We start from the raw sequence: 13,859 nt of genomic DNA, 5'->3' as shown, positions 1-13,859 counted from the left end.
TTAAAAATAAATCAACATTATAATGAATTTTCTATTAGCCAAAATTAGAGCTCTGAAAAAAGTAGTTTTAATTGTAGCTTTTTTCTATCCTAAAATATATTTCTGTATCAAACATCTGAAAGACTTAAGTCTAAGAATAATACCTGACTTTATGACTCCTAGGGTGTTTGCCCCAGACACTCTCTCATCTGTGAATATTATCTGTGTTTCTTAATTATTCCCTGGTCCACTTGGCTCTTTTTTATTTCTTGTGAATCAGCCCTTCTTATCTACAAAACTGGCTTTTTTCTTTGTAGATTCTTTTTTTTTTACGGTTACAGGAAGTGAGGGGGAGGGTGTAGCCAAAGGGATATTCAGACTAAAAAGGAACAAAAAAAATATAGTAATGATTCATCTTATTTTTGCTGCCAGTGGCAAGGAATTTTATGTATGTGAAGTGCTCTTGTGTTGCTAAACTTTATATCATCAAATTTTAGATTTCAGTTCATCTAGAAACCCACAAGGTAATCTATGTACATGTGCTAATTATATTGTGGGCGTAGGATCCTTTGTTAACATTTTCAATCAAGAAGCCAGAGTTCTTTCAATAATAAGGAACATATTTTTTCAGTTTTCTCAATTTGAGAAAAGGCATTTAAAACCCAAAAGGATATTTTTAAGAAGAAATAACAAAAATACTAGTATGGTGCTTCTTTCAAAAACAAATGCCTTTTTTAAAAGAAAAAGATTAATATTTCATGAATGGTTAATTTCTAAAATTCTTTATGCATATCTGGATTATGTTTTGTGATTGTTACATAGATATATCTCCCCCCCTCCCTTTACATATGTTTGTCTGAGGACAATAATTAATTCAGGCTTTCATGGAGTTGACATGCCAGTAAAATTGTTTATTATTGTATATAAACTTCTGCTATATGAACAGATAAGGTACAGAAAGGCCAGCACTTGAACCATCCTTTTGCTCCACATTGTTATGTGTCTTTCTTGTTTGGTGTGATTTTGGGTTCCTTTTAAAGCCACCTCCTTGTCCAAGTCTCTGCCAATTGTCACATCAGAACTGGGTGAATTTTTTCCATTTCCTGTCAATCTTTTTCTGAATCAATTAAAATTTGGATGATATTGAGAGGATTTTTTTAATCACTCTATTTAAAAGAGCAATACCATATTGAGGACGAAGGAATGAATAGGATTTAATTAGACCATGGAAAACATTTTTTTCTTTTATGTATGAGTGACAGGCTGTGCTTTATTTTTTATCTCAGGTGGTATGTTTAATTATGCAGATGATTTTTCAAATATCATGTTTTCAAGGATTTTTTCCCCTTCCATTCAATCATTCTTTCACACTGCCTGGACAAGTCCCTGCAGTTTTCTTGGCAAGCATATTCAGAAGTCCTCCATCCTAGGACTGAGAGAAAGTGGCTAGCCCAAAATCACCCTCCAGGATTTGTGCCCATGGTGGGACTAGAACTCGTGGTCTTTGTTTTCTGATACCTTAATCACTATACCAAACTGACTGTTTGTATTTCAAATATCAGATAGCAATTTGGCCTATTGATTAAGTCAGCAGGCTAGAAGGCAGCACTGTGAGTTCTAATCCTGCTTTAGGCATGAAAGTTGTCTGAGTGACTTTGGGCCAGCCATCATTATTTATAAAAGTAATAAAGGTGGGATTAAAAAAAATCTAAAAAAGAAAAAATCCCAACCTCATACTCTATCATTTCTCTTTCTTCATAGACAGCAAGCAAATGACAAATTTGAGTCATACAGAGTAATTTGCTTCAAGTCTGATCTTGCTAAGGTGGGAGAAATAGCTAAAGGAATTGTTGGCTAAACAATGCACAAAATTGGCCCTGGTTAGAGGGTGGTATTTGGATTTATTTTGACAGAATATTTGGGATTTATGCTGGTGAGTTCGAGCTCTGTTATGTTTTTTGTGTACTTCACCTTGTCAGCCAGGCAGCTCAACAGTGGCCTTTTAATATTTCTTTTTCTGCTTAGGTATGACTCTGGAAAGGATGGATACATTGACCTTATGGAATTGAAGCTGATGATGGAGAAACTAGGTGCACCTCAAACACATTTGGGTCTGAAGAATATGATCAAGGAAGTGGATGAAGACTTTGATGGCAAGCTCAGTTTCCGTGAGGTACGTGCTAGTAAGAAAGATATGCAATGCAACAAGAAAGCAGAAGAAGTAGCTAAGTTCCAAGAATGTGGAACTTAGCTACTTCTTCTGCTTTTCAACATTTAGAAAAAAAAAAAAGAGAATGTGCAGTACATTAAGAATAAGATTTCAGTACCCTATTTAGAGTAACACAAGAGGATATTCAAGGACATAATTTCCCAAAGGAATTCCAAAGAATTAGAATTTGCTATTTATATATCTCCCCTATCCACTCCCAAATTTAAACCATGGAAGTTTTGTGCTTTAAAGATATTGAAATCCAAACTCTACAGTATTACTTGATTTGTATAGCATGTTAAGTCATGCTTACTTGGTAGTAATCTACTTATGTATTAGATTTATACTCCGCCTTTATTTTGTGAGATTCAGAGTGGAAACCATAATGTTCCTGTTCTTATTTTTCTTACAACTAGAACCTTGTGAGTTAGATTGAGCTGAAAAAAACTGATCCAAAGCCACCCAGCTGGTTTCCATGTCTAAGGGAGAATTAAAATGTAATTTAAATGCTGGGAGTACACATCGCACTAAACCATGCAGGAAACAATGGAATAGAGTAACATAATAGAGCCAGTTTGGTGCAGTGGTTAAGGCACCATGCTAGAAACCAGGACACTGTGAATTCTACTTCCACCTTAGATATGAAAGGTGACTGGGTCACTCTCTGTCAGCCCATCTCACCTCAAAGGGTTGTTGTGGGAGAAACGGGAGGAAGAATGAATATTACATATGTTTACCACCTTGAGTTATTTATAAAAATAATAAAAGTGGAATATAAATGAAATAAATAAAATATTGGTTTTGTTCTTACTAAACACTAAGATATGCTCAAATTTGTTGGTTTTGACTCAGCATATTGCATAAGAATTATAGTTGGACTGTAGGGAACATGCCATGGATTTATAAGCTTCTTATTTTCCTCCTCTTCCTCTTTCTCCTTGTATGCTCCAATCACTCAGACACACTCTGCATTGAGCACAATAGGGATTACTGTAATAGCCAAAGCAGAATCAGAAGACAATTCAAACGGTGTTTTTTTGAACCATGTTTGGCACATAAATAATATTTTATCCATATCAGAGCCATTCATTTATTGAAATTAAGAACTGAGGAGTGAATTGTATACATGTACAGAATCAGTGAAGGGAACTTGGAAGAAATGTTGAGAAACATTTTGTAAGCGAAAAAGACAAAAGTATTACTTAAGTCCTTGGAACAGAAATAATATTAAAAGAATCAGGTTGGCCCCTCCATGACTCAGTGGAGTGTAAGAGGGAAGGAAGGAAGAAGTACAACCAGACTTGCGAAATTTTGTTATTTTAGCCTACAATAAAGTATCTTTCTCATCTTCCTGTGAAGTTGAGTTTTGGATCTGATCTACATTTAGGAGGACAGAAAGAGCCTTTTATCCCCTACAAAAGTAGGCAATATTCACTTGCTGGGTACCACCCAAAGATATCCAAATAATGTTCTCCAACTTCAGATGCTATACCATGATACAAAGTGCATAGTCCTGCACAAAGCAAGTGCCTCTTTCATTCAGATATTGTATATTCATTGTGAAAACCATTCTTTATGGAACAAACGTTTAAGGGAATCATCCACTATAAACAATATATCCTATATTTTTGTACTGTATGTGGGAAGAAAAAAACTTCACTCAAAATCCTTCTGTAGGCATATATTAAAAATTAGCAACAGGCTGACAGTTAAATTGCATAGATATGCATCTACAATAATGGTTTTAATTGTTTAATATTTGTAATGTAAACTGACTCCCAAATTAATAGTCAGATGTCCATAAGAGACTACTTGACACATCCCAGAGGGCCAAGGAGTCTGGTAATATGCTATGAGATATAAATTCTTGTTATATAATTAAGGAGAAGTGCTTTGACCAAAGCTTTGTGAAGATGACCAAAGCATTAATTCTTATGTACATATAGTTTGGATCTCCCTGAATATAAAAAGCCAGAGAAATATGTACAAATTATTTGATTTTGCCCAATTGCAAATAGTATACTCAGGTAACTCGTTAAATAGAAATGTATCCTGTTATAGTCAATGAATTGGAATCTGGAAGGAACAGTTTGGGGCAAGGGCAGATTGGTATAAATAAATTCCTTCACTCTAAGACTAGATCTTAAATATGGGGAGGCCCACAGTTTCCCTCTCAATTGGGAAGAATCTTAATTGCCATCAGATTTTGCACAGAACCTTTTCAAAGTGTTGTTTTGGAGTGCCCTTTCTCAACTTCAATAGATAATGTGGAAAGAAGTATCTTCCCCCACAGTTACTTGTTTTCTACTGATATGTACACTTAATGTTAACAATAATTCTGCATGGAATTGTTTTTGAAAGGACCTTCAACTGATATAGAATATTGCATGAAGCTATTGAATAACTTGATAGATTAAAAAAAGCTTCACTAGATTTTAGTTTGTTTCTGGGAATATTTCACATACTGGCTTTAATCAATAAAACCCTGAATGGTTTAAGAGTAGAAGGTCCTACCTGAACACTTCTTCTCGGAGAGCCGAAGGGAGAATCCAGGATGGGTAGTCTCTAGTCTCCTAGCTCTGCAGACCAAGTTGAAAAACTGAGGACACACCCCCTGGTAACGGTCCCCAGTTCTGGACGACGTTGTAACGAATTCAGCTGCTCCTTGTTCTCAAACAGATAGTTCAGTTGATACTGGAGACCTAGAAGATGAACAGACCTATGGAACAGCTGTCCTGTCTTACCTAAGAGGTACTACAGACAAAATCAGTAAGATACTACACAGGCATCATATCAAGACTGCCTTCAGAACAGACAGAAAAATAGCAGCCATCCTAAGAAACTCCAAAGATAAAATTGACCTGGAAAACCAAGGCATATACGAAGTCCCCTGTGCATCATGCCCGGCCACATACATTGGACAGACCAATAGAATAAGTACCCGCCTGGATGAACACAAAAATGCAGTAAAAAAGCTGGAACACACTTCCTCACTAGTCCAACACATGAAAGCCACAGGTCATAGCATCAACTTCAGTGGCACCAAAACCCTAGCCACTATAGAAAACCCCAGCCACAGAATTATCAGAGAAGCCATAGAGATTGAAAAAAGACCTGAAAGCATGAATAGAAGAGATGATTCCACCAGACTGTCAATCATTTGGAAGCCTGCACTCACAAACAAAAAAATCTCCACACCACTAGCCAGGCAAACACCTGGGCACAAACAGACCCCCCCGATACCTCCAGCTCAAACACACCCCAACCAGGCACCCAGATGAAACCTAGCTTCCTAACAAATGATAGCCGTCCATTTACTCGGAGCCAAGCTGCACTAAAAGCCTCCAATACAGGAACACAATGTTGCCAGTCAATCAAGACACAAAAAAGCCACAAAACAGACAGAAGATATTAGAAACACCAATCAAGCAGAACACAGCAAACTCCAAACCAATAAACACAGACCAAGACTCCCAACCAATCAGGATGAAGAAAAAACCATTCTGGCACAGCAGTAGGCTAGCCCCAAATTTAAAACTGAAACAACTGTAAAAGTCTGACTCACAGACGAACACAATATAGAGGCTTGATGATGGCAGATGAGATTCTGCCAAAACGTTGCTACAACTTTAAAAGCACAACTATAATGACATGGGAAAATACCCGAACAAAGCTGAATACCATACGTGTATGTATATGTATATGTATAACTGCAGTGACGTGGGAAAATACCCGAACAAAGCTGAATGCCATACATGTAAGCACCCGCGAAAACTTGTGTGTGTGTGTGTGTGTGTGTGTGTGTGTGTATATGTATATGTATATGTATATATGTGTGTGTATATATATATATATCAGCCTAAGCTGTCAGCTACAGCCACAGTAGCTGTCCACCACTTCAGGAGGCTAGTGCGACCCAAAGTGGTGAGCTCAGCCCAGCTTCGCAATTCAAAAGCCAAGTCAGGGGGAAAAAAGTTAAAAAAACAGCTGACTCTTTGAATTGCAGCAAGCCCTGACAGGTCAGAGGCTTGCGAGCCTGGCGCTGGCTGCACCGCAATTATCAGGCAGACTCAAGAGTCTCGCAGCTGCCACAGTGCTCTGGGGACTGGATGGGGGGGTCAGGATTTAATCCCGATGGCCAGAACCCCTCCCAAGGGACAATCCTGGAGACAAACTGCAAGATTGTCCCCAAACGAAATAAATGGCTGCTGCCGCCGAAAAGGGACAGAGGCGCTTAGCGGCAGCTGCAGTTCATCCCAGGCAAGGGAAAGTGGATCGGGAGACGGTGAGTTAAATAAGACACCGACTCCTGCCCCAGCCCGGGCCACACAGGTTCTCAGGGTCTGTTAGGTATAACATTGATACCAAATATGGTTTGGGTGAATAAATATATAAAACTTAGATATCATGGTTTAAGTGCTTATCACTTTAAGCACAATGCAGCAGGCAATTAGCCGATTAAGGGTGCGGTTAGAAGTTACAATATAAGGAAGCATTAGAAGCTGGAAAGCTGACTGTCTGGCTGTTACCGTCTGTTACTGTAACTGTGTGCTGCTGCGACTAACTGAGATTACTGACTGTGAGTGCCTGTGACTGAACTGTTATTGTTTGCTACTGTTTGCTGAATATCCAGCGTTTGTTTCTCTGGAGAGTGAAACCGGAGGAGGAGAAGATATCTTTATCGGCTGATAAAGATATTGCAAGGACTCTTAACTTGGACTATACTAGTGAGTCTTACTGGATGGAAATACTGTGAATGACTTAATGGACTGAATGACAATGCTTAAACTCTAACTGGATTAAAAACTATTTAAACTACAAACAGTGTTTGTGTTCAGTGTGTGTATACTCTGGGGCCCTTCCACTCTCGCTTTGGTTGCCTGGCTTGACTACTGCTGCAATACTCTTCTAGGGGTTAATCCCAAACCCCTAACATTGGTTATGGGCCCAGCAGCATAGTCTAACTAACCAGGATATAGCAGAGAGAGTTGGTGTGAGTTGCACATTACTGTAAAAACAAACTGTTTTAAATTAGTTTAAAATAGTCAAAATATCTGAAGAGTAATGGCACAAGTAAATTTGTCACAACTGTCCATGATATCCAGGCTGGATGGAACAAACTATGTTTCATGGTCAATGAAATGTAGTTTACTTCTACGCAGAGAAGGTTTGTGGGACATTATAGCAAACCCACCAGATGTGAGTAGCTGGGATCCTGCTAATGATGATGATAAAGAAAAGTTACAAGACTTTAAACTGAAGAATGAGCAGGCTTTATGCATCATAGGACTGACTCTCTGTGATCAGCAGCTAGTCCATATTCGTGGAGAAGAAAATGCTGCAAACTGCTGGGAGAACCTCAGGAAGATTTATGTTCGGGACAGTGTAGGAGCACATATAAATCTTACACGGAAGCTTTTTCAACGCATCTTCAGAGGAATGGAGATATGTTAGTTCATTTAAACTGTATGAAGAGCATTTTTCAAGAATTGCAAGAAAAAGAGCTTATATTTAATGAACTGCAACAAGTCTACATAATATTATCTTCATTAGATCAAAGCTATGATGACTATGTGACTTCGTTAGAGGTATTGCCAAAAGAAAGCCTCTCATTAACCGAGATTACAGGCAGGCTACTAGAAGAAGCCAGAAGAAGTCGTGAGCGTGACGAGCTGAGAGAAGATAAGAAAGAAGAGAAATTATCTTCAAAGCTTGAAAGAAACCAGCAAAGCAAAGTAAAGCACCTGGAAGAAGAGAATTTATCTTCAACGGCATACACAATTAAAAAGTGTTTTAATTGTGGAGGCAGAGGACATTTGGCAAGATTCTGCAAAAAGAGAAAAAGCCAGAAAGTAAAAAAGCCAAAGAAAGCATTTGAACTAGCCACGTTTAGCAACTCTGATGTGAAGAATAATTTATGGGTGGTTGACAGTGGCGCATCCCACTGCATCACAAGAGATAAGACAAAATTTATAAAAATGTCTAAAAGTTCTCAACATATATCACTTGCAAACGGTTGGAACCTGAAAGCGAAAGGTGAAGGTTTTGCACGTTGTCCGTACATAAACCAGGATATAAAAATGTTGTATGTACCACAACTAAAGTTTAATTTGCTTTCAGTAAGGGTATTAGATAAATTAGGTTATGTAATTACTTTTAAGGATAATAATTGCATAATTGAAAAAGATAACAAAAGGGTAACTGCAGCTTTAAATGGAACATTATATGTCTTAGATAATAGTAAGAAAGGGGAGGCTCAAACTGTATTTAATAATATAAAGCCTCATGAAGAATGTATCCATTTATTGCATAGGCGTTTGGGGCATGTAAATTTTAAAATGCTAAAACGTACAGTTGAGTTATCTGAAGGAATAAGGTTAAAACCTTGTGATAAATATTTGCGTTGTAATGTTTGCTGTGAAGATAAGAGCAAAAGTATTGCCTGCAAATAGGCTAAATGGTTTCAAAACAAAAGAACCTTTAGAAGTAGTATTTGCAGACATAATAGGTCCAAAGAAACCCAGTATGGGGGTGCTAGATATATACTGAGCATTATGGATCATTATTCTAGATATGGGTTTTGCTATTTAATGAAAAGCAAAACTGAAACATATCAACATTTTTTCAATTGGCTTAGGTTTGCTGAAAGAAAGTCTAAACGACAACTGATAACCCTGGTGACAGATAATGGCACGAATTTGTTAATAACAAATTCCAGAACAGACTTAAGGTAGCTGGAATAGAGCATAAGAAGTCTGCTCCATACAGGCCAGAACATAACGCTTTTATTGAAAGAAGAGGCCAAACACTACAGGCAATGGTTAGAACAATGTTAAATGATTCTGGGTTACCTGATTCTTTGTGGGGAGGCTACAATGTGTGCTAATAACATATTGAACAACGTTGTTAATACAACAACAGGTGAAATTCCATTTACCAGATGGCATGGCAGGAAACCTGATCTAAGTTACCTGCACACATTTGGTGCACCAGCATGGGTGCATATTCCTGCACAACTCAGAAAAAAAGGGCAACATAGAGCTAAAAGATTTTTCTTCGTTGGTTATCAGGCAAACCATAGGGCATATAGATTTTGGGAGAAAGGCACATCTAAAGTGTTATGTAGTGCTAGTGCCCAATTTCTAGAACATGAAGGATGGGAGAAATTAGAACAGGATGCCAATAAAGATGTAATTATTGAATCCTATAGAAATCCCATTAGTTATCCCTGTAACTTTAAAAATAAAGTAAAGAGACAAATACAGGATGAAATAGTGCCCATAAAGGAAGAAACAGATTCAATAGCTGAACAGGATGAGGAAGATGAACAGGTAGTAGTTCAACAAAGTCCTCCTGTAAGCCCTGTAATTCCCAGAAGAACTACACGTGTATCTAGACCGCCTGATAGGTACCAGGCTAACACAGTGTGCCAGATTAATCAAGTTCCTAATTCTGTAGAAGAAATTAAAAAGTATCCTAATAAGGAAAAAGAAAATGGTATGCAGCAATGAATAAGGAACTGAATTCATTAAGTGATATGAAGGTGTATGAAAATGCCAAATTACCTGTAGGAAAGAAATCCATTGGCTGCAAATGGATATTTAAGGTAAAAATAGATAAAGATGGTAATTTAATCCATAAGGCAAGGTTAGTAGCCCAAGGTTTTAGGCAGAATGCTAATGACTATGATGAGGTGTTTGCACCTAGTCTTAAGGCAGCAACCTTGAGGGCAGCTTTAGTGTGGGCAGCTAGTAAAAACTATATAGTTAACCATCTAGATGTGGAAACTGCTTACTTGCACGCCCATTAAAACATAATATTTATATGAAAAAACCTGTAGGTATTAAAAGTGAAAATAAGGATAATAATGATTGTTGGTTGTTAAAGAAAAGCCTCTATGGTCTTAAACAATCAGGCTATGAATGGAACCAGTATATTGTAAAGGAACTAGACAATATAGGATTTAAAGCTGGTTTAGCCGATCCATGTTTGTTTAAGAGGGAGACAAATGGGAAAGTATCATTATTATTACTATTCACAGATGACATTGCATTGATAACTGAAACTAATGATGAAGCAAATAAAATAATAGCATCATTAGGAAAGAGAATAAAGATCAAGCAATTAGGGAGATAAAGAAGTATCTCGGTTTGAATATAAAGAAAACACGGAAAGGTTTTAAGATATCTCAGGAAGATAAGATAAGCAAATTGCTAAAAGATTACAAAATGGAGCTTTGTAAGCCAGCTAAGACTCCAATGAGTCAGGAGTTTAGCAACACTGATGTAAAAAGCCCTGAGTTTGATAAGGTGATTTATCAATCTTTAATTGGTAGTTTGAGTTATATTAGTAATTGGTCTAGACCAGATATATCGTACTGCGTGAATCAGTTGGCTAGATTCAATTCTGCACCATGTGAAAGACACTGGATTGCAGCTAAGAGGATATTAAGATATCTTAAAAGACAATGAATTATTCATTGTATTTAGAACCAAAGGGTGATTTAATTTTGAGTGCTTATGCAGATGCTAGCTTTGCATCAGAAAGAGACACTAGAAAGTCGACTTCAGGAACAGCCATAATGCTGGGTAAGACATTAATAGGCTGGAAGTCAATTAGACAACAGCATATAAGTTTGTCTACTATGGAGGCAGAATTCTCCTGTTTATCATTGTTATGTACAGAATTAATAATGTATAAACAAATGTTAATTGATATAGGTATAACAGTAGATTATCCTATAATTATACATGAAGATAATCAGGCAGCAATTCAAATGGCCACAAATATTGGAGTAAAAACAAGGAGCAAGCATACAGATCTAAGATACCTAAACGTGAGACAATCTGTAAGAAGTAAAATGATTCAGCTAGAGTACTGTATGTCGGAGGACAATTTAGCTGATAATTTTACTAAAGCCCAAGGTGCCAGTAAGCACCAAGAGAGTTGTGAAAAATATGGGATAAGATTGTAAAGGTATTATATATTTATTTCACCCAAAAGGGGAGTATGTTAGGTATAACATTGATACCAAATATGGTTTGGGTGAATAAATATATAAAACTTAGATATCATGGTTTAAGTGCTTATCACTTTAAGCACAATGCAGCAGGCAATTAGCCGATTAAGGGTGCGGTTAGAAGTTACAATATAAGGAAGCATTAGAAGCTGGAAAGCTGACTGTCTGGCTGTTACCGTCTGTTACTGTAACTGTGTGCTGCTGCGACTAACTGAGATTACTGACTGTGAGTGCCTGTGACTGAACTGTTATTGTTTGCTACTGTTTGCTGAATATCCAGCGTTTGTTTCTCTGGAGAGTGAAACCGGAGGAGGAGAAGATATCTTTATCGGCTGATAAAGATATTGCAAGGACTCTTAACTTGGACTATACTAGTGAGTCTTACTGGATGGAAATACTGTGAATGACTTAATGGACTGAATGACAATGCTTAAACTCTAACTGGATTAAAAACTATTTAAACTACAAACAGTGTTTGTGTTCAGTGTGTGTATACTCTGGGGCCCTTCCACTCTCGCTTTGGTTGCCTGGCTTGACTACTGCTGCAATACTCTTCTAGGGGTTAATCCCAAACCCCTAACAGGGTCACCTCCACCCAAGTTTTAACATGAAACCGAAAAAAACCAGTCCACCAGCAAGGAAAGTCAAAAAAATAAAATAATATGCAAAAAAACCCAAACTGGAAAAAAGGCGCGAAAAAATGAAAGTGCTAAATCGGCAAGCTGGCTAGCTGTCAAACCTGATCTAAGCCTCTCTGCGAAAAAAAGCTTAATCCAGGGGGTGAATATTCTTCTACAATCCTAACTATTCAGAGCCCTTAAAGGGAGGTTTGAACACGCTGAGACCGAGTGAAGAACTGGGGACCGTTACCAGGGGTTGTGTCCTCAGTTTTTCAACTCGGTCTGCAGAGCTAGGAGACTAGAGACTACCCATCCTGGATTCTCCCTTCGGCTCAGTGGAGAACATCTAAATTCTATTAAAAAGTTCTCTTCAGAAATGGCAGGAATGTTCTCTGGCTGATCTGCAGAGTTTAGTTAAAAGTTATAGAGGGAGGAGACATTTCTGAGGTGCCCATAGAGGCAGATATCTCTCTCCCTATCATTACCAACTGGAATTGCACTTTCATGAGGGAAGGCAACAATAATGAATAGTCCCCCTCCCCCTTCCAGTCTTTCAAAGATGGTCAAGAACACTATCAGCACTTTGAGGGTAGATTAGGTCAGATATCGGTTATAATAACAGAATCTTGAAAGTCTATCAAAGTTTCTCTTCCCTTCCCTTCCCCTAATACCCAGGAGAATAAAGGGTGAACCAGAATCTTGAATTTCTTTTTTTCACTCCCTCCTGCTTTCTGAGTTGTGATGATGTTTTTGGCTGCTGCATGTTTTGTTCAAAAGTGACTTGGTGTTGCTTTACAATGCCATGATGGATGGTGTTAAACATAGCTGAAAACCAGGAAAGTTTCAGGTGTCTCCAAAAGTCATCCACAAGTGTGACCAATGCATCTTTCATGCTGTATAGATCCAAGTCTGAAACCTGACTACCAATATTTCAAATACTATCTATGACTCTTTGTGATTTCAGGACCACCACTTGGTCTACACTTTCCCAAAAGAAGTAGGTTGAAGTTAGTCAGGTTCAAAATAGTCAAATTGAAGGAAGGCTTCATTAACTCCTTTAAGATGGTAGGAACACTCTTACTCAAAGAAATAAACACTTGATTTATTTCTTCAGAACTCACAGGCTCAAAATGATATTCCAGTTATCTGTATTGCCACTGTCCACTGGCATGAAGAATCCACCATCTCTTGAACCTGAGTTGTATTGTCTGCCAAATGCTGTGAGATTGCCCTCCCTTGAATCTTTTTGGTATAAGGGGATAGAGACACTGCTAGGCTTCAATATTGTATTGTTATATTCTGTAACAATAAAGTTCCAATGGTTCTTGGAAATAATTTATTGGCCTGACCTGTCTTAAAGGCTGACAGGAAGGGATTTGCTCCCCAGAACTCCATAGCAATCAGAGAGTGATCTGTCCATAATAAGGGATAAAGTTCAGTACACCCCACTTTCAGATTATGTTTCTGAGAAGTGAGAAACAGATCTAGTGTGTGACCTCTTATATACATGCAAGATTCAATAACTGGGATTACGTCCATGGTTGTTATGACCATGAACTCCTAGTTCACTCCAGACTCCTCACAAGGGAAGGTAGGTTTAAATCTCCCAAGACTATTAGCAAGGCATAAAGGGAATTATCTTGAGGGACAGGAGGAAGAGCTTCTACCAAGAGAACAGTCAAATGAAAGGAGATAAAGGGAAAGTGGGGAGGCACTTCAGACATGGAAGAAGAACAAAAAAAATTCATGTAGCATATTAGCAAGCACTTTATATTTCACCAGCATTGAATGTGTGCTAGTGGGAAAAGGTATGGAAATTCCCTGAGTTGTTGTGTTCTATAGTTTTGCAATGGTAATTTATTCCGATCTACTTTTACGCCTGGTATTTACTAAAGTTAATTTTTACTTCTTCCAATTATCACTCTATCAATGTGTAACTAATTGCCACATACCATTCCAGATCAGATCTCAAAGTGAATAACATGCATATAAAACAACAAACTTGCTGCAAATAATTTATTTCACTAGGAAT

The 13,859-nt window shown here is 37.7% G+C and overlaps 1 protein-coding gene across 1 annotated transcript in view; it reads left to right on the top strand.

Annotated features, from left to right (window-relative positions):
* EFHD1 (EF-hand domain family member D1) overlaps positions 1-13,859 on the top strand; it is a 47,638-nt gene that overhangs the window by 25,919 nt on the left and 7,860 nt on the right. Inside the window, exon 2 of the mRNA XM_026685362.2 lies at positions 2,005-2,152. Coding sequence (XP_026541147.1) covers positions 2,005-2,152 — 148 coding nt within the window. The remainder of the gene's footprint in view (positions 1-2,004; positions 2,153-13,859) is intronic.

The sequence above is a fragment of the Notechis scutatus genome, chromosome 4, assembly GCF_049901735.1.
Source record: "Notechis scutatus isolate UNSWTSFEM ecotype Mainland chromosome 4, rNotScu1.2, whole genome shotgun sequence".
Classification (NCBI taxonomy): Eukaryota; Metazoa; Chordata; class Lepidosauria; order Squamata; family Elapidae; genus Notechis; species Notechis scutatus.
This window is presented reverse-complemented; position numbering and strand designations above follow the sequence as displayed.